Here is a 21562-nt window from a genome sequence, read left to right on the forward strand (position 1 = left end):
TCTTCTTTGCCAAAGAATAAGATGTTTTAGTGTGCGAGGGGAGAGCTGAAAGAATGTTAGCCCCTTCAGTTGTGATGGGAGCATAACCATGCCCATACTGGTCCCCCCCCCCGGAGTGTGGATCGGGGGTAATTGCCCCATCTGCCCACTGGTGGGCAGAACAACTTTGGACCCATTTATTTGGGGTGGGGGTATGGCCCGCTTATTTGGAAAAAAAAATAATCTTACCTGGTCTCTGGTGGGCTTTCTGACCCCCCTTGGGGGCAGATGGGCCTTCCAAAAATAGCCCTCCCCAAAGAAAACACACACATACGCACACACCAATCCCTGGTGCCTAAGTGGTTTCTGGACCCCCCCCCCCCCCACCCCCACCCTGGGGCAGATCAACCTAATAGAAATAGGCTTCTCTTCCACCGGAGCACAAATGGCCTAAAATAAATTACCCCCACCCCCAGGGAACGACCCTTGCCTAAGGGGTCACTCCCCTTGCGTGTAATTGGCGAAAAAAAAAAATCCCTGGTGCCTAGTGGCAGAAATGGCCTAAAATAAACTTGCCTCCCAGGGGAACGACCCTTGCCTAAGGGGTCGCTTCCCTTGCATGAAATTGATGCAAAAAAAAAAAAAGCCCTTGTGTCTAGTAGTTTCTGCCCCCCTTGGGGGCAGATTGGCCTCATAAAAATAAGACAATCTGCCCCCAAGGGGGGAGCAGAAATGGCCTAAATACAATTTGCCTCCCAGTCGAGGGACCTTTGCCTAAGGGGTCGCTCCCCAAACACTAAGTAAACAAAAAATATATATATCCCTGGTGCTTCCAGAGCGATGCAAGGTGACTTCTGATAAGGTCAGCACACGATTGGGTGCTGACATCATCAGACGTCACTGGAGGGGTTGGGGGTGAAAGGGGAAGTGATTCCTCTTCCAGCCCTGCCTTGGGGGGTGGGGACGCAGACATCGGGGGCAGCACTAGCGCTTCCCCCGAGGACCAGTACTAGGACGTAATGGTTACGTCCGTGGCGCCTCAGCCACAGACGTAACCATTATGTTCTTGGTGCCCAAGGGGTTAAGGGAACTACTTTATGTGTGGATCTACTCCGTGTGAAAGGAAAGAATGGCATAACTCACAGTGGTTTGCCAATGGCTAAAGTGGACTGACCCATTGTCACATGCTGTATATTGTAGTGAGCAGAAGAAAAATGTGAAAGCCTCTATTAGTAAGTGCATGGGTTTACAAATATTATGAAGAGGTTTCAGTTAACTAAGCCATACAGTTCTCTTGCATATACTGTGTAATGTTTTACACTCCGTTGGCTCCCAATGACACCTTTTAAATCCTTGATTCAGTAGACATGTGGCTGCTGCAAAATGGCTAAAGGTGGGGCCTTGGCTATTTACAACTGTGGTTGTCTAGACCTCTTAGGTTCTTACTTCGGGTACGTCCAAACTGCCTCAGCTTGCAGAAGTGTTATTCTCATGCTCCTCCACCACCACACACCCACAATGATGGTATACATTTCTACCACTTTCCTCTAGTGAACAAACATATAGTAACAAATTGTTCTTGTTTACATCATTTGTTGTGTCATACTAGAATCTGCCTTTCTAAAATATAATTTTTCGGTGTGATATAAGGTAGCCAAAAGCATATGTTATTGGATCTATGGGATGTTTAAACACCTTAATTGTTTTATCTACAATTATGAAGAGGCCAGACTTGTTAAGGTTGGTTGCCTTCCTTTGTTTATGTTGAGTACAGACAACTGTTGATCACTGATTAATGAAAATGTTCACATTTGTTGAATTGAAACAAAAATTATTCCATGAAGTCATTTTTTTTAATTAGAAAATGCTGGCTAACTGAGATTGTTCTTGAGTTGAAGACTGTTACCATGTTCACTACAACCACAAAGTATGTAAAGCAAACAAATTGTATTCTTCAAATCTATTTGTTTGGCTACCGAATTTTGCAGTGTTAAGCATTATCATGCTGGATCATATTGTTTATGCATTTAAATTAACATGAATTGGGCAATGAGTATCAATACAAATAAATTGGTAGCTGATACCCATATTAGTAGGTTATTTATAATATATGTTTATAGTTCTGACTTTGTAGGTTTTAGGGCCATTGCTCATTTTTAGGTTGAGCATAGGCATGCAACCTCGTTTATACTTTAGTACACATCTCTGTGGGTTTAACGACATCCCCCTGCTTCTTATTTGTTTGTTTCAGTGTCCTTTAAAAATCCTTGCTTGCTAGTGGACAGTCCTGCCTCTTTGTCCCTCCTTTTTCTCTTTGGTGCTCTCACAGATTAGGGACTAAATAAAATATAATTACACTTTGTTTCTTTTATCAGTTCACAGGGGGACTATTATTTTTATTTTTACCAGCTCGTGTTACACTTTGGGTGCTCGGGCCCCTAGCCGCTTCCATTTCATTATAGCATTTGTCCGTCCCAGTTCCTTCTATGTGGCAGATATTCTTTTGTATTGAAGGCAGCTCACAGGCTCGGCTTGCAATGGAGAGCTATTAATTCTTGTGGCTTTAACTCTGCCCCCTTTAATTTTCTCATTGCGTCTGTAGCAGGAAAAGACCAGCTGTTTTGCTCCGGTCAGAGCTGCTTCGAGGGAGGGTGCTGTGTTGCTAAGTGACTGCAGGTGCAATGATGGTATCAGAATAAGCCCACAAGCCTGCATTTAAAAACAACACTGAAAATGCAACTTACAGTTTATTTAGACAAATATTTCCTGTGAAAAATGATAAATAGACACAAAAACAAATAAAAAAACACTGCAATGGCAACTCTGGGCCCCACAAGGATATAACTGGCATTGCCTCTTTAACTGCCCCCTTGAAACCGCCCTCGCTCCCTTCATCTTGTTTTCCACAGTAGGTTCCACTTTGTTTTATACAGTGGAGCTGCTGTTCGTGTTATTACAGGTTCGCTTAAGGCCTGTCTGTGAACGGTTGTGATTGCTTTGGGAAATATTTCCTTAAGGTGATCAATGAGTGCTTGCCACTGACCTTGTTTTTATTTTGACCAGCTCTTCACATATGTGAATGCTCACTCCCATGCTCGCTTTGCCCGTGCCCCCTCCGTGTACACACGCAACAGGTGGAATGATTATACTTCCAGTCTAATCTGTAGTATTGGAGCCCAACCCCCACTCTGTTTTGATGTTCTGTTGCATGTAAGCACCCGTTAATTAAGCACAGATGTTGTGAGCATTTTTAAATGCTTCAGGCCCTGAACAAATTTTACACACAGGACATGTGTCATTTTATTAATGTTTTTCCTCTTTCGAGTACTTCTGATTCCAACAGGTGGTTTTCATTTTAGGAGTTGCATCATGTCATGTAATGCTGTGTACAACGTAATGTCAGTTTTCACAGCTTAAACTAAGATGAGGTCAAAGGTAGCCTCTGAAAGGGAAGGGTGAGTTTTGCTAGGTAATGTTGGTTAACCAACCAGCCTTTTAACATCAAATTGTCATCACCGTGGCACTTTTGTTCATTTCCCAGCTATGTTCAATGTCTAATACTTTATGATTGTGGAAAAATTGTAACTTTGGTGCCTCATTGTTTACCTACTCTGTAACCCAGTGGCGGCTCCTCCGCTAGGACGGAGGAGCGTCTCCCCCGCCAGCAGCAACTTCTGCAAATGCTTTAACAAGGAAAGGATAATAATATCCTTCCCTTGTTAAAGGGCGGGGCATGTGGGGTGACGAGTGTGAGGGGGAGTGCTCAGCACTCCCCCTCAAAGCGAATGTGTGTTTGGCAGCTGTCTTGGGCCAGCCAAACACACATGCGCACAGGGCTCTTTCCAGCCCAGCAACACTGTTGCTGGGCTGGAGAGAGCCTCCACAGGCCCCCAGTCTGCCCATTGGAGTACCCTGGCTGGGCACTCCCAGTCAATCCTGATGCTACTTCGAGCAGCGTTAGGATTGGCCGCAGGGCAGGCTGGGAGCCTGTACCTGCAGCGACAGAGGAAAGGAGTAGCGCACGGATCGGAGCGGAGGTATTTTATTTGATGTGTTTTTAATATGCCCCCACCACCTTCCCCGCGTGCCGGCTGCCCCACCCCCTGTAAACTTCACAAGCCGAAACTGCTGTAGCCTCTTTTTAAAAGTGACATTAGGTTTTAGTTCTGCAATGCTTCTTAGGAGGAAGGAATGTGTATTGCACGCTATATCTCTGGATAAACTACACAAGTCTAAAAGTACATATTCACAAATAATATATGTGCCACCTATGTGTGTTTTATAGTTCAGTCTAGTTCTTTATTATCATGTATAAAAGCACTTCCAGATAGGAGTTCAGACTACTAGTTGTTATGGAAACCCAGGCCTCCTCCACATAATTTTGTTTGGCTCTGGAATTTCCTGACATTCACAAATTTACTGCCCTATCCAAGTAGCCCCCACTCTACAAACACATCCCTCACACGCCTTTATGCGCTTACCACATTTTTGCTGCAATTAGCACTCAAGTGTAGTCGATTATAGTTATTTCAGTATACAGTGTCATCAGCAATTAGTGATGTAATGGATTATCGAGGTTTAGAGGGCACAAGTAAGAGTAATAGAGTGTAGTGCACTCCTTTAACACATTTCCTTCTTGATGCTTGGGACCTGGTAACCACAAAATATGATGGTGTTAGCGGTCTAGAGGCTAAAAGCTATAATGACATTGCGGGCTCCTAACACTGTACATAAGCTCACAGTTTGTGACATGGTCTGTCTGAGTGCTCATAGCTCCTCTCACCTGCACTGCCTCTTCATGTGCTCCATTCTCCTTACAGTCTCTCTCCAGGCCTCCTGACACTGCACATGCCCCACATTCTCTTACTCTCTTTCCACACACCCCTGACTCCACCCACTGTTTCTCTACAATCCCCCCTCACAGCTTCCCAAAGCTCCTCAAGTGGTCTGTACATGTGCTCAAGTAATCTTACATCTTTTGTCCACAAGCCTCAAATGCATATTTAGAAATTAGTAATAGTGTGACAACAATCTATGATAAACTTCAACAATATTTATCTCCAGGATCACCTTTCTCATCCTCCGCATCCTTTCACGTCAGCATCAGTGCAGCATCAACACCTCAGCATCAGCGCAGCACCAGCACAGCATCACTCGGCGCCATCACAGCATCACTCAGCACCACTGCATCGCCTTAGCATCACTCAACACCACCTCAGCATCAGCACAGCATTACCTCTGCATCAGTGCACCACAAGTGCAGCACCACTTAAACATCAGCTAAGGATCATTTTAGCATCACCGCCACATCAGTGCACCAGTGCATCCCCACCTCAGCACCAGCGCAGCCCCACCTCATCAGCAACTCAGCACTACTTCATCAGCACAGCATCACCTCAGCCCAGCACCAATTCCTCGACAGATCAGCACCTCCTGAGCACCAGCGCAGCACCGCCACCTCAGCATGACTCCGCAACATCACTCAGCACCACCACAGCATCACTCAGCACCCCCACAGCATCATCCAGCCCCATCTTAGCATCAGCACAGCACCACCTGAGCATTACCACACCTTATCAGTACAACACCACCAGTGCAGCACCAACCCAGCATCTCCTGAGCACCCATGCAGCACAAACCCAGCATCACCTGAACACCCATGCAGCACCAACTCAGCATCACTCAACACCACGTGACCACCAGCACTGCACCACCTGAGCACCACCAAAGCATCACTCTTCACCACCTCAGCATCAACACAGCACAATCCCGGCATCAGTACAGCATCACCTCTTCATTAGTGCACCACCAACTTTGGATCAATGCACCACCATCACAGCACCACCTGAATATCAGCACAGTACCATCTCAGCATCAGCACAGCACCACGTCTGCATCAGTGCACCACCACCATGGATCCACCCTCAGCATAAGCGCAGCCCCACCTCAGCAGCAACTTGGCACCAACAAAGCATCACTTCAGCATCAGCACAGCACCACCTCAACATCAGTGCAGCTTCCCCTCAGCACAGCACCAACTCAGCACCACCTGAGCACCAGCGCAACACCACCACCTCAACACTACACAACATAATTACACTCCACATAATAACACTCAGTGCAACATAATTAAACTCCACGTATTTACACTCAATTCAATATGTCATAAAAACACCTCACATAAATGCCTTCTATGCCACATACCAGCAATCCACATAAATGCACTCCACACCATGACACCTAATTTCAATAGGCATAATTTCACTCAATGCCAAACAGTTACACGCCACACTATTAAACTCCACACATTTCAAATACACACTGCACTGCCACTACACCCTCTTATCTCGCAGTTCCACTAATATGCCCTGTCTCTTCTCTGTACTGCCTGCTCACACATGCAATCTTCCTGTGTCACCTTGCACTGTGCAAAAGTCCACCTCTCACATCCCCTCTCCCCACTGTCTGGGTGCCCCTCCTAATCATACCTCTCTCTCTTGCTGTCTCACCCACTTCCCCCCCTGCCCCCCTCATATTAGTTCACTTCAGGTCTTGAAGCACAATTTCCCTCCTGTGAATTTTCAACATTTCAGTCCTTCATACCCACACGCTCCTCCTCTTCTTATGGTCTCTTATACATAAACAGGATATCTCTCTTTATGCGTCTGTGGCCTCCTGTTCCCTTCTTTCTCACACACTATTTCTGCTCCTCTATGTAGAATTCATTCACCACTTTGTGCACAAACTACCTATCCCTCTCTATCTATTCTGTGCAGCTCTCACCCCATCTATTCACCATGTCACATAATTGCACTATGCAAATACACTACACACCACATTATTCCGCCCCACACAATTATACAACTAACAATTCCAATTCAACCCACATAATTTACACACCAAACCACATGCATCCACTGCACTGCAAACCAAAACACATAGTTAAAAAAACAATGACATTTACAATGCCCGTAGCTCTCTGGCAAATGCAAGACCTATTGGAATTGCTTGCTTGTTGTACAGTTATTCTCATCATTTTTTTTGGTTGCTTGAGCTGATGCCGTGCAGAGTGTTTTTTTCTCTGTTTCCTAGTTGTCACGTGTTTCAGCACTATGTTCTAGTTGTAACTTTATAGTGATCATGAACAAAGAGGGTCGAAAGGCACCTTTCTTCACGCTATCCACATGAAAGTCTTTGAACCGTTGTAAAGAAATGGCTCCCTGTTGCAGTTACCCCCCACTTTTTGCCTGATACTGATGCTGACTTGACTGAGAAGTGTGCTGGGACCCTGCTAACCAGGCCCCAGCACCAGTGTTCTTTCACCTAAAATGTACCATTGTTTCCACAATTGGCACACCCTGGCATCCAGATAAGTCCCTTGTAACTGGTACCTCTGGTACCAAGGGCCCTGATGCCAGGGAAGGTCTCTAAGGGCTGTAGCATGTATTATGCCACCCTAGAGACCCCTCACTCAGCACAGACACACTGCTTACAAGCCTGTGTGTGCTGGTGAGAACAAAATGAGTAAGTCGACATGGCACTCCCCTCAGGGTGCCATGCCAGCCTCTCACTGCCTATGCAGTATAGGTAAGACACCCCTCTAGCAGGCCTTACAGCCCTAAGGCAGGGTGCACTATACCATAGGTGAGGGTACCAGTGCATGAGCACTGTGCCCCTACAGTGTCTAAGCAAAACCTTAGACATTGTAAGTGCAGGGTAGCCATAAGAGTATATGGTCTGGGAGTCTGTTTTACACGAACTCCACAGCACCATAATGGCTACACTGAAAACTGGGAAGTTTGGTATCAAACTTCTCAGCACAATAAACGCACACTGATGCCAGTGTACATTTTATTGTAAAATACACCACAGAGGGCACCTTAGAGGTGCCCCCTGAAACTTAACCGACTATCTGTGTAGGCTGACTAGTTTTAGCAGCCTGCCACAAACCGAGACATGTTGCTGGCCCCATGGGGAGAGTGCCTTTGTCACTCTGAGGCCAGTAACAAAGCCTGCACTGGGTGGAGATGCTAACACCTCCCCCAGGCAGGAATTGTCACACCTGGCGGTGAGCCTCAAAGGCTCACCTCCTTTGTGCCAACCCAGCAGGACACTCCAGCTAGTGGAGTTGCCCGCCCCCTCCGGCCAGGCCCCACTTTTGGCGGCAAGGCCGGAGAAAATAATGAGAAAAACAAGGAGGAGTCACTGGCCAGTCAGGACAGCCCCTAAGGTGTCCTGAGCTGAGGTGACTCTAACTTTTAGAAATCCTCCATCTTGCAGATGGAGGATTCCCCCAATAGGGTTAGGATTGTGACCCCCTCCCCTTGGGAGGAGGCACAAAGAGGGTGTACCCACCCTCAGGGCTAGTAGCCATTGGCTACTAACCCCCCAGACCTAAACACGCCCTTAAATTTAGTATTTAAGGGCTACCCTGAACCCTAGAAAATTAGATTCCTGCAACTACAAGAAGAAGGACTGCCTAGCTGAAAACCCCTGCAGCGGAAGACCAGAAGACGACAACTGCCTTGGCTCCAGAAACTCACCGGCCTGTCTCCTGCCTTCCAAAGATCCTGCTCCAGCGACGCCTTCCAAAGGGACCAGCGACCTCGACATCCTCTGAGGACTGCCCCTGCTTCGAAAAGACAAGAAACTCCCGAGGACAGCGGACCTGCTCCAAGAAAGGCTGCAACTTTGTTTCCAGCAGCTTTAAAGAACCCTGCAAGCTCCCCGCAAAAGGCGTGAGACTTGCAACACTGCACCCGGCGACCCCGACTCGGCTGGTGGCGATCCAACCCCTCAGGCGGGACCCCAGGACTACTCTAAGACTGTGAGTACAAAAACCTGTCCCCCCTGAGCCCCCACAGCGCCGCCTGCAGAGGGAATCCCGAGGCTTCCCCTGACCGCGACTCTTTGAATCCTAAGTCCCGACACCTGGGAGAGACCCTGCACCCGCAGCCCCCAGGACCTGAAGGACCGGACTTTCACTGGAGGAGTGACCCCCAGGAGTCCCTCTCCCTTGACCAAGTGGAGGTTTCCCCGAGGAACCCCCCCCTTGCCTGCCTGCAGCGCTGAAGAGATCCCGAGATCTCCCATTGACTTCCATTACAAACCCGACGCTTGTTTCTACACTGCACCCGGCCGCCCCCGCGCCGCTGAGGGTGAAATTTCTGTGTGGACTTGTGTCCCCCCCGGTGCCCTACAAAACCCCCCTGGTCTGCCCTCCGAAGACGCGGGTACTTACCTGCAAACAGACCGGAACCGGGGCACCCCCTTCTCTCCATTCTAGCCTATGCGTTTTGGGCACCACTTTGAACTCTGCACCTGACCGGCCCTGAGCTGCTGGTGTGGTGACTTTGGGGTTGCTCTGAACCCCCAACGGTGGGCTACCTTGGACCAAGAACTGAACCCTGTAAGTGTCTTACTTACCTGGTAAAACTAATCAAAACTTACCTCCCCTAGGAACTGTGAAAATTGCACTAAGTGTCCACTTTTAAAACAGCTATTTGTGAATAACTTGAAAAGTATACATGCAATTTTGATGATTTGAAGTTCCTAAAGTACTTACCTGCAATACCTTTCGAATGAGCTATTACATGTAGAATTTGAACCTGTGGTTCTTAAAATAAACTAAGAAAAGATATTTTTCTATATAAAAACCTATTGGCTGGATTTGTCTCTGAGTGTGTGTACCTCATTTATTGTCTATGTGTATGTACAACAAATGCTTAACACTACTCCTTGGATAAGCCTACTGCTCGACCACACTACCACAAAATAGAGCATTAGTATTATCTATTTTTACCACTATTTTACCTCTAAGGGGAACCCTTGGACTCTGTGCATGCTATTCCTTACTTTGAAATAGCACATACAGAGCCAACTTCCTACATTGGTGGATCAGCGGTGGGGTACAAGACTTTGCATTTGCTGGACTACTCAGCCAATACCTGATCACACGACAAATTCCAAAATTGTCATTAGAAATTGATTTTTGCAATTTGAAAAGTTTTCTAAATTCTTAAAAGACCTGCTAGGGCCTTGTGTTAGATCCTGTTTAGCATTTCTTTTAGAGTTTAAAAGTTTGTAAAAGTTTGAATTAGATTCTAGAACCAGTTTTAGTTTCTTAAAAAGTATTCCAACTTTTAGAAGCATAATGTCTAGCACAGATGTGAATGTGGTGGAACTCGACACCACACCTTACCTCCATCTACAGATGAGAGAGCTAAGGTCACTCTGTAAACTAAAGAAAATAGCAATGGGCCCCAAACCTACCAAAGTACAGCTCCAGGAGCTTTTGGCAGAGTTTGAAAAGGCCAACCCCTCTGAGGATGGCAACTCAGAGGATGAAGATAGTGACTTGGAGGGAAATTCCCCCCCTCCAGTCCTACTTAGGGAGAGCAGGGCTTCTCAAGCCCTGACTCCACAAATAATAGTCAGAGATGCTGGTTCCCTCACAGGAGAGACCAACACCTCTGGAATCACTGAGGATAACCCCAGTGAAGAGGACATCCAGTTAGCCAGGATGGCCAAAAGATTGGCTTTGGAAAAGCAGCTCCTAGCCATAGAAAGGGAAAGAAAAGAGATGGGCCTAGGTCCCATCAATGGTGGCAGCAACTTAAATAGGGTCAGAGATTCTCCTGACATCCTAAAAATCCCCAAAGGGATTGTAACAAAATATGAAGATGGTGATGACATCACCAAATGGTTCACAGCTTTTGAGAGGGCTTGTGTAACCAGAAAAGTAAACAGATCTCACTGGGGTGCTCTCCTTTGGGAAATGTTCACTGGAAAGTGTAGGGATAGACTCCTCACACTCTCTGGAAAAGATGCAGAATCTTATGACCTCATGAAGGGTACCCTGATTGAGGGCTTTGGATTCTCCACTGAGGAGTATAGAATTAGATTCAGGGGGGCTCAAAAATCCTCGAGCCAGACCTGGGTTGATTTTGTAGACTACTCAGTCAAAACACTGGATGGTTGGTTAACTGGAAATGAAGTGTGTAACTATGTTGGGCTTTATAATTTGTTTATGAAAGAACACATTTTAAGTAACTGCTTCAATGAAAAGTTGCATCAGTATCTGGTAGACCTAGGTCCAATTTCTCCCCAAGAATTGGGAAAGAAGGCAGACCACTGGGTCAAGACTAGGGTAACCAAAACTTCCACTGGGGGTGACCAAAAGAAAGGGGTTACAAAAACTCCCCAGGAGAAAGTGGGTGACACTAGAAACAAAGAAAAAGAGTCCTCTGTAGGCCCCCAAAAACCAGAACAGGTGGGTGGGCCCCAAGACACAACCCAAAACAAAGGTGGGTACCAGGGTAAGAACTGGGATGCCACTAAGGCATGGTGCCACAACTGTAAACAGTCTGGGCACCACACCAAGGACACTTCTTGTCCCAAAAACAAACCCCAGAACAAGATTCCAGGGGTAACCAGTGTAGCCATGGGAGATGACTCCTCAGATGAGGAGGTCTTCATAGCCTTCAACTGGAAACAGGGCCCAACAGGTGAGTTGGAGATTCCAGAGGGAAGTAGACACTTCCACCACCTACTGGTGAATGGAATCCCAACCACTGCCCTGAGAGACACTTGTGCCAGTCACACTATTGTGCATGACAGGCTGGTGCTCTCAAACCAGTACATCCCAGGTGAGACTGCCAGGGTAAGAGTTAGCCTAGACAGGGTCACTAAGAGGCCTGTGGCTTTAGTGCCCATAGAAGTGGGTGGCACTCTTAGCTGGAGAAGGGTAGTAGTCAGTGCAGACCTCCCCCTTGATTGTCTCCTTGGAAATGACTACCCAGAGATTAGTCAGAGCTCAAGAGAGGAACTAGTCCAGTGCCAGTCCTCTCCCAAGGATTCTGGAAGTCCTGCCTCTGCAGTAAATGCAAGCAGGCCCCAGAAGAAGAAGAAAAGAAAACAGAGTAGGAAGGGTGGACAACCTTTAGCCAAGGTTACAGCAAGCCAAGGAGATTCTGCTCCAGTAGGGGAGAACTCCAAAAATGGCCCTGATAAAGTCCAACCTGACCCACAAGAAGTCCTGGCTAGTCAGGCAACTGTTAAACCTGAGTGGGTGGCTCCTCAGCTAACAGAAGAAAGAGTGGAAGAAGGGTGTTTTCTACAAGATGTGGTAACCCCCCACTCTAATACAGCAGACAGGCAACCTGAACCCAAAGAAGCCTGTAACTTAGCCCCTTCCCTTGTAGGTGAAGAGCTAAAGGTGTGGTTCTGGGCACTGACAGCTGTCAGTGGCCTCTGCTGGGTGTTAGCCTTTATGGCTGCACTATCCTTGGCCTGGTGGTCTGACCCCATGCCAAATAACAAGTTAGGCCCCCTGACCCTGTTGGTCATGGTGGGGTTACTCCAGCTCTGGGTAACCTCTTTGGGTAAGCTAGGGGTGACCCTGGCTAAGATAAGATTAGCAGAGGTGGATACCTCTGACCTCAAAATAGAGAGAATGGGTGAAGACATAAAAAGCACAGACAAGAGGCAGTTCAGACTAGGTCCTATCACTGTGGAAGTGGGTCAGTTCCCCAGAGGGAATGACCTGAACAGGAGGATGTAAGGCAGAGTAGGCCCTGCAACAAACCAGCCATTTCCTCTACTCTTCCTCGCCTGACAGACTAGGAAGACTCTTCCAGCGTTGGCTGAGTCTCCTGGCCTGTGGGCTGGGGGGGGCTTGTGTAAAGAAATGGCTCCCTGTTGCAGTTACCCCCCACTTTTTGCCTGATACTGATGCTGACTTGACTGAGAAGTGTGCTGGGACCCTGCTAACCAGGCCCCAGCACCAGTGTTCTTTCACCTAAAATGTACCATTGTTTCCACAATTGGCACACCCTGGCATCCAGATAAGTCCCTTGTAACTGGTACCTCTGGTACCAAGGGCCCTGATGCCAGGGAAGGTCTCTAAGGGCTGTAGCATGTATTATGCCACCCTAGAGACCCCTCACTCAGCACAGACACACTGCTTACAAGCCTGTGTGTGCTGGTGAGAACAAAATGAGTAAGTCGACATGGCACTCCCCTCAGGGTGCCATGCCAGCCTCTCACTGCCTATGCAGTATAGGTAAGACACCCCTCTAGCAGGCCTTACAGCCCTAAGGCAGGGTGCACTATACCATAGGTGAGGGTACCAGTGCATGAGCACTGTGCCCCTACAGTGTCTAAGCAAAACCTTAGACATTGTAAGTGCAGGGTAGCCATAAGAGTATATGGTCTGGGAGTCTGTTTTACACGAACTCCACAGCACCATAATGGCTACACTGAAAACTGGGAAGTTTGGTATCAAACTTCTCAGCACAATAAACGCACACTGATGCCAGTGTACATTTTATTGTAAAATACACCACAGAGGGCACCTTAGAGGTGCCCCCTGAAACTTAACCGACTATCTGTGTAGGCTGACTAGTTTTAGCAGCCTGCCACAAACCGAGACATGTTGCTGGCCCCATGGGGAGAGTGCCTTTGTCACTCTGAGGCCAGTAACAAAGCCTGCACTGGGTGGAGATGCTAACACCTCCCCCAGGCAGGAATTGTCACACCTGGCGGTGAGCCTCAAAGGCTCACCTCCTTTGTGCCAACCCAGCAGGACACTCCAGCTAGTGGAGTTGCCCGCCCCCTCCGGCCAGGCCCCACTTTTGGCGGCAAGGCCGGAGAAAATAATGAGAAAAACAAGGAGGAGTCACTGGCCAGTCAGGACAGCCCCTAAGGTGTCCTGAGCTGAGGTGACTCTAACTTTTAGAAATCCTCCATCTTGCAGATGGAGGATTCCCCCAATAGGGTTAGGATTGTGACCCCCTCCCCTTGGGAGGAGGCACAAAGAGGGTGTACCCACCCTCAGGGCTAGTAGCCATTGGCTACTAACCCCCCAGACCTAAACACGCCCTTAAATTTAGTATTTAAGGGCTACCCTGAACCCTAGAAAATTAGATTCCTGCAACTACAAGAAGAAGGACTGCCTAGCTGAAAACCCCTGCAGCGGAAGACCAGAAGACGACAACTGCCTTGGCTCCAGAAACTCACCGGCCTGTCTCCTGCCTTCCAAAGATCCTGCTCCAGCGACGCCTTCCAAAGGGACCAGCGACCTCGACATCCTCTGAGGACTGCCCCTGCTTCGAAAAGACAAGAAACTCCCGAGGACAGCGGACCTGCTCCAAGAAAGGCTGCAACTTTGTTTCCAGCAGCTTTAAAGAACCCTGCAAGCTCCCCGCAAAAGGCGTGAGACTTGCAACACTGCACCCGGCGACCCCGACTCGGCTGGTGGCGATCCAACCCCTCAGGCGGGACCCCAGGACTACTCTAAGACTGTGAGTACAAAAACCTGTCCCCCCTGAGCCCCCACAGCGCCGCCTGCAGAGGGAATCCCGAGGCTTCCCCTGACCGCGACTCTTTGAATCCTAAGTCCCGACACCTGGGAGAGACCCTGCACCCGCAGCCCCCAGGACCTGAAGGACCGGACTTTCACTGGAGGAGTGACCCCCAGGAGTCCCTCTCCCTTGACCAAGTGGAGGTTTCCCCGAGGAACCCCCCCCTTGCCTGCCTGCAGCGCTGAAGAGATCCCGAGATCTCCCATTGACTTCCATTACAAACCCGACGCTTGTTTCTACACTGCACCCGGCCGCCCCCGCGCCGCTGAGGGTGAAATTTCTGTGTGGACTTGTGTCCCCCCCGGTGCCCTACAAAACCCCCCTGGTCTGCCCTCCGAAGACGCGGGTACTTACCTGCAAACAGACCGGAACCGGGGCACCCCCTTCTCTCCATTCTAGCCTATGCGTTTTGGGCACCACTTTGAACTCTGCACCTGACCGGCCCTGAGCTGCTGGTGTGGTGACTTTGGGGTTGCTCTGAACCCCCAACGGTGGGCTACCTTGGACCAAGAACTGAACCCTGTAAGTGTCTTACTTACCTGGTAAAACTAATCAAAACTTACCTCCCCTAGGAACTGTGAAAATTGCACTAAGTGTCCACTTTTAAAACAGCTATTTGTGAATAACTTGAAAAGTATACATGCAATTTTGATGATTTGAAGTTCCTAAAGTACTTACCTGCAATACCTTTCGAATGAGCTATTACATGTAGAATTTGAACCTGTGGTTCTTAAAATAAACTAAGAAAAGATATTTTTCTATATAAAAACCTATTGGCTGGATTTGTCTCTGAGTGTGTGTACCTCATTTATTGTCTATGTGTATGTACAACAAATGCTTAACACTACTCCTTGGATAAGCCTACTGCTCGACCACACTACCACAAAATAGAGCATTAGTATTATCTATTTTTACCACTATTTTACCTCTAAGGGGAACCCTTGGACTCTGTGCATGCTATTCCTTACTTTGAAATAGCACATACAGAGCCAACTTCCTACAACCGTGTTCTCCGCTGTGCCCAGTGGTAGTTTATCAAAGGGTTGGGAGTGCTTTGATGGATGTGTGATGGGTCTCTGCTTAGCCTGTACATTAGGGGCTTCCAACCTTTTCTGCAATAGAAACTACTTGTAATGAATGAAAATGATTCTGGGCTACCAATAATATTAGTGTTGTAATCATGACCACATCAGACAAAATTACATAAGTGGCCACCATATGAAAGATTCCCCGTAGTGATCACTTTAGTGCATCAGACAGGGTTGCCAGCAGTAATGTAAAAAAAAGTGTTTTTTCAATTTCAAATGCCTCAGTAAGCGTAATGCATAACAGCCATAGCTGCACTGCCTCTGCTACTAAGGGAATAATATTAGTAAGTATTTCCAATGTTGCATAATTTATTAATCAAATGTCAGTTTAAAATATATTTTGGAAATGAAACAATTTTTCTCCAAACATCATCTCATAAGTTCTGAATATCAATCAGGACTTGTAAAGTGCAGCTAATCACCCACGACGGTATCCAGGCGCTGCAACCATTGCTGCTATGGTGTTCACTTGAACAGCCAGGTCTTCAGTCCTTTCCTGAGTTCCAAATGAGAGATGAGGTCTGTAGGTGCTGATGGAGTGTGTTCCTGGATATTGCCATGAGGTAAGAGAAGGAGCATCCTCCACTCTTGATTCAGTGGATGTTGGGGGGTGCGCAAGGAAGAGGGAGGAGGAGAGAAGTTGTCTGGAGGGATGGTATAAGTTAAGACGGTGGTTGATGTATGCTGGTCCTTGATTGTGTAGGGCTCCGTAGGTGTGGGAACCACATCTTGAATTGACATCTCTTCTCAATGGGGAGCTTGCTGTCCTACGTACTGTGTTGCCATAGTCCAGCCGGCTGGTGATTAGGGCTTGAGGGACCTGTCCAGGATGATACCTTGGTTGCATGCTTGGTTTGTCTGGGTTGGTGTTGGTCCTAGTTCTGAAGGCCACCAGGAGTTGTTACATGGGGAGGTGTTGTTCCCAAAGATCAGCACTTCTGTTTTGTCTGTGTTGAATTTTAGGCAGTTGTCTTTCATCAAGGCGGCAATGCCCGGCATGCACCTGTGGAAATGGGCCTTCATGGCGGAGGGGTCATCTGATAGTGAGAGGATCAGCTGGGTGTCATCTGCCTAGGATATGATGTTAATTCTGTGGGTTCTCACGATGTTGGCTGAGGGGTCATGTAGATGTTGAACAGTGTAGGGCTTAGGGACGAGCCTTGAGGGCCACCGTAGATGATGTTCCTGGGTTCCAAGTTGAAAGATGGTAGGCGTACTCTCTGGGTTCTTCCTGTCAGGAAGGTGGTGATCCATTTGAAGGCATCTCCTTGGATTCCAATAGGATGAAGTCTTTTGATTAGGGTGGGATATGCTTCAAATGCTGCTGAGAGGTTGAGGAGAATCAGGGCTGCTGTTTCTTCCAGGTCAAGGAGAGTTCTCCCTAGTTGAGGAAGGTTCTGATGTCGTCATTGTCAGCAATCTTTATTGTGGCCTCACATTTCTGTCTTTTATACAAAATGTTAAATTTTGGTATATATATGTGTGTGTGTGTGTGTGTGTGTGTGTGTATATATATATATATATATATATATATATATATATATATATATATGTATATATATATATATGTATAATAATATTCAACCAAGCAAATGCTTCTAGTTTAATAGGATAGGCTGAACACTAGAGAGATAATTACAGGTAGTTGGAGAGCTACCAGCAGCTCATTAACTACTCATTTGAGAAGGCTGCTGTACACGGACCCCGGCTCTGAAATAATTGAGCTCTTTCTACGGAGACTCACCTGTGTTCTGGTGGAATCATAAACCATAAGCCCAAGGCTGAGTGGTTTGTAAATCCAACAGACACTCAAGATAACAATATTGTGTCATATATCATTACTCGTTATTTTTTTTAATAATACATACTTATTTTGCAGTAGTGAACTTGAAAAAGATGTTTTTGTCATAGTGCAGCTAACAGCGGGTTCTAATGGAAATTAGAATGTTTAGGTTTTGTTTATCTTCCGTGAATAAATTGGTGACAAAACAGTGGAAAATGGTGGGTTCCGGTCGGAGACTGGTGCCTTGTAGTTACATCCCAGGTGCTGTCCAATGTAGCAGCAGGAATGGTTTTCCACTGTTGTAAATGTCAGCTGGGGCTGCCCAACATTAAAAAACAATTGAGTCAACAGACTTTCTTAATCCTTGCTCCAGCATGTGGCGATAAATCGTCTGGTTAAGGGCAGAAAATAGTTGTATTTATCTGTATCTCTAAATGTTAGTATGTTTAGTGAAAAATCTGCCACGCAGACACTTAAAGTGCAGTATGCTGCCTGGTAATGTCCAAGAATACGTTACTATTCCAGCCTCATCATATTCTGCTTTGCAATCTATTTTCAACCACATTCCATGCATTCAATATTGTGGCTTGTGCGGCACCTTAATGTTGAGATACACATGATGATGTAAAATGTTCTTTTTAAAATGCTCCACTAAGGTTCATGCTTTATGGAATGCTTAATATGAAGTAACTTCATGATTAACTATTCAAGTGCAGTTGCTGCATTAGCCCACCAAGCAATTTTATTGCCATTGGAACTTGTATTCTACACATCACTGCAGCAGAAATTCAGTTTCCTGTGTTGTCTTTTCAACCGTGGCTCTGTAACCTGACGGTGACAGTGTCAACGGCATTTGTTCAACTCAATAAATCTATTTGTCAGCTTTCTCCTTCTCATTTTTAAAGGGATACTTCGCTGCACCTCTTACACCCAAGGACCTTCTACCTCAAAGCTTTCACTACCAACACCCCCATCAACTCTGCCTCACATTCAATCCCTTTTTTCTGACAACCTTTTTTTTTTTTAGCCTGGTACACATCGCAGTTATTGAGCAATATCAGGCTCAACACCTCCCGACCCCCCAATCTTATGGTCCTAGAAATGCCCCTCCTAGATTGAGCATTGAGGCGCAAAACTTTGAATGTGTGAACTCATTTCAGGACTGCTGATTTACATAATTAGTATTTCTACTCTCTCAAATTCTACTTAGTAAGCAGAGCTTCCAGCAACATTATAGCATTTCCACAGTGCTAGTGTTTAGGGTTAAGGAATGGAACCGTGAGTTACCAGGGGTGGGTGGGGGGGGGGTTGGGTAGCTTTCGGTATATCAGGAGCTTCAATGGTGCATCACACCCAGTTACCTAAAATTAAGTGGTAAGGTAAGTTTGAACATGTAAATTACGCATGAAAGATACCCAGTCATCCACATGTGTTATGTCAGTCAAAATGAAGATGTTTTCCCATCTGGTAAAAAGTTTGAGGATTTGCTTATGTACCTGTTTATTTCACGACTTGTGATATTTCAGATGACGGCGACCTGGCTATTTTAAAGCAAGAACATCAAGCTGTTGGAGATGTTCGTCATCGATCGCCAAGCAGGTCTTTGTCAGTTCCAAGTAGACCCCGTCCTCCTCGGAGACCTCCTCCTCCAAGCAGCCTTACTCCTCAAAGTAATATTTTACATTTTGTTTTTGCTCAATACATATTTTGCATGCTGTAGACAGTGTTTCTGCTTTGCTTCTCAGAATGGTATACTAATGAAGTTATTTCTGTAGCACTCAGTGCATAGTTTAGATACTTCATCATGTGGGCCATGCACTGATACAGTGTACTTGAAGACATGGGCTATAAGCCAAATAATAATGCTTAATATGATTCCCACTTGTGTAGATATTATCTTTGTGTATGACTTGGTTGTGGAAGGAGCGCCAGTCTGTAGAATACCAGACACTGAAGGCTTTACTCCTACACCAGAGACTGGGAATACCAATATAATATCTAATCTCAAATACCTTGAAAGAGTATGAATTGCAACATTTCCGCAATCATAAGGAGGCAGCCCTCATCGAATTCCAGTGTATAAATGTTTACAGCGCACTGAGATGGACACCGTGTGTCATAACACCAGCATGGGTACCATCCTCTGCTTTGCTGCACCAAGTAAAACAAAGAGAAACAAATACTTTTATAGGAGCTAAAATGGATGGGGATGGTCGGGGAGGCAGGAGTCTGAATTATGGTGCTCACTGTAAAGTATGCCTGAAGATTGCTGCTTGTTCCACTGTTACCTGAGACACATAACCACATAAAATGTTGTTGAAGGGAGGTTATGGTTCTTTATGCAGCAGACAATGTTTGTCCCTTCATACAAAGCTCATGATCTTGCGTATTTCACATATAGCATCAAATTGTACTGTGAACCAACTGGCTGCTGGATATAGCTGAAGGATGAGACCATTGGCTTCTGGGCCACCTTCAGCCTAGTTTAGACACAGTACACACCGAAAACAGCCTTTTTGACTTTGTCCAAATGGTGGTACCAGGAGCAAACTGGCAACTACTGAATGTCAAACCCAGCAGTTTCTGGAGAATGAGTGCAGAGTGCATGAACTTGTAGAAGGCTGGCTTGGTTTATAGTGGGTACCTAAGGTACTTACACCTTATACCCGGTCCAGTTATCCCTTATTAGTGAAATGTATGCAGTGTTTTAGCAGCTTAAGCTGTCTGTGGGTATCTGTAGCAGAGCAGTCAAGGCTGAACTAGGAGACATACAAAGCTCCTGCAATGTCACTATAGTTACACTGTACTTATACACAATAAAAGACAATATCCAGTATCACCAAAAATAAAGATACTTTATTTTAGTGACACAAGGCCAAAAATATCTTAGAGGCAATACTCCTTCTGGAGGTAAGTATTATACACAATATATACACAAGTAACCAAAATCAGGTAGGTAAACAGTCATAGAATAGTGCAAACAGTAGAAAATACAATAGATTGCAGTGGGCCTAGGGACAACACAAACCGTATACTAAAATAGTGGAATGCGAATGTCAAATTCCCCCCTAGGCAAGTGTAGTGTGTGGAGGGGCGCTGGGAGTGTAGGAAAACACCAAAGGTAAGTAAAGTACCCCACCCCTGAGCCCAGGTAAGTAGGAGTAAAGGACAGCAAGTTTCCTCAGAACACACTACAAGTCGTGATTTTGAAAGAACCAAGCAAGACTGCAAGCAACAAATGATGGATTCCTGTACCTGAAGACCTGTGGGGAGAGAGACCAAGTCCAGAAGTCGAAGAAGAGTCCAGGAACGACAGGAGCCGCTGCCAACCTTCTCCGGTCAGAAGAAAAGTACAGAAGTGCACCAGAGAAGATGGCTGCGGGTTCCTGCTTGGTGCAGGAGATGTCCCACATCGAGTTGTTAGATGCAGGCTGTTTGCATCACTAGATTCCGCCAACAAGCCTTGGTTCAAGCAAGTACACGGTCTGGTTAAAAAAAATAGCTGCCTGGACCCAGGAGGGACCTGGGGGTCTCAACTCGGACTGAGGAGACTGGGGGTGGGGGGCTCCCAGCACTTCAGAAAGCACTCAGAAGACCAGGCGGCTCCCACAGGAGTCCCAGAACATGGGGACAAAGAAGATGCAAAGTGCAGTCATTGCAGCACTACACTGGAAGGTCCCACGCTGCAGGAGAAGAACTCAGGGAGCTGTGCGTTGCAGGATGAGTGCTAGGGACCTGGACTAGGCTGTGCATGAAGAACGTTTGGAAGAAGTGCACAGAAGCCCGAAAGAGCTGCAGGAGATAAAGTGCTCAGGGGTACTGTTGCAGCACGGGGAGGCAAGCTCTTACCTCCACCAAATTTGGACAGCTGGACCTTTGGATAGTTGGGTCACTTTGGTCCACCACCGGTGTTCCAGGGAGCAGGCTCATTGTCAGAAGAGGAGTCCCAGAGTACTGGTTGTTGTCGCAGGAAGGGTGCCTGCAGAAGCAGGGAAGTGACTTTGTCACTCCACTGGAGATTCCCTCGGTTCTTCTGGTGCAGGGTGAAGCCAGGAAGTCCTCAGAGCGTGCACACCTTGGAAACTGTTGAAAATGCTGGCTGAAGCTGAAGTTGCAGGTCACAGGAGCGGTTCCTGGAGCAGTCTGCGGTTGATCTGACGGTCAGAAGCTGAAGCAGAGGATGCTGAGGAGCCCTGGAGGAATCTTGCAAACTAGATCTGAGGAAACACCCAGAGGAGAGACCTGAGAGGGGGACTGGCTACCTTCCCAGGTGTGCACCTATCAGGAGGGGTCTCTGATGTCACCTGCTGGCACTGGCCACTCAGATGTCTCTAAAAGGTCCCACACCT

The 21562-nt window shown here is 46.8% G+C and overlaps 1 protein-coding gene across 2 annotated transcripts in view; it reads left to right on the forward strand.

Annotated features, from left to right (window-relative positions):
• SYNJ2 (synaptojanin 2) overlaps positions 1–21562 on the forward strand; it is a 494632-nt gene that overhangs the window by 435923 nt on the left and 37147 nt on the right. For both annotated transcript variants that reach the window (XM_069234571.1, XM_069234573.1), the window contains exon 23: positions 18740–18883. In XM_069234571.1, the coding sequence (XP_069090672.1) occupies positions 18740–18883 (144 nt within the window). The remainder of the gene's footprint in view (positions 1–18739; positions 18884–21562) is intronic.

This window comes from Pleurodeles waltl, chromosome 5, assembly GCF_031143425.1.
Source record: "Pleurodeles waltl isolate 20211129_DDA chromosome 5, aPleWal1.hap1.20221129, whole genome shotgun sequence".
Lineage (NCBI taxonomy): Eukaryota > Metazoa > Chordata > Amphibia > Caudata > Salamandridae > Pleurodeles > Pleurodeles waltl.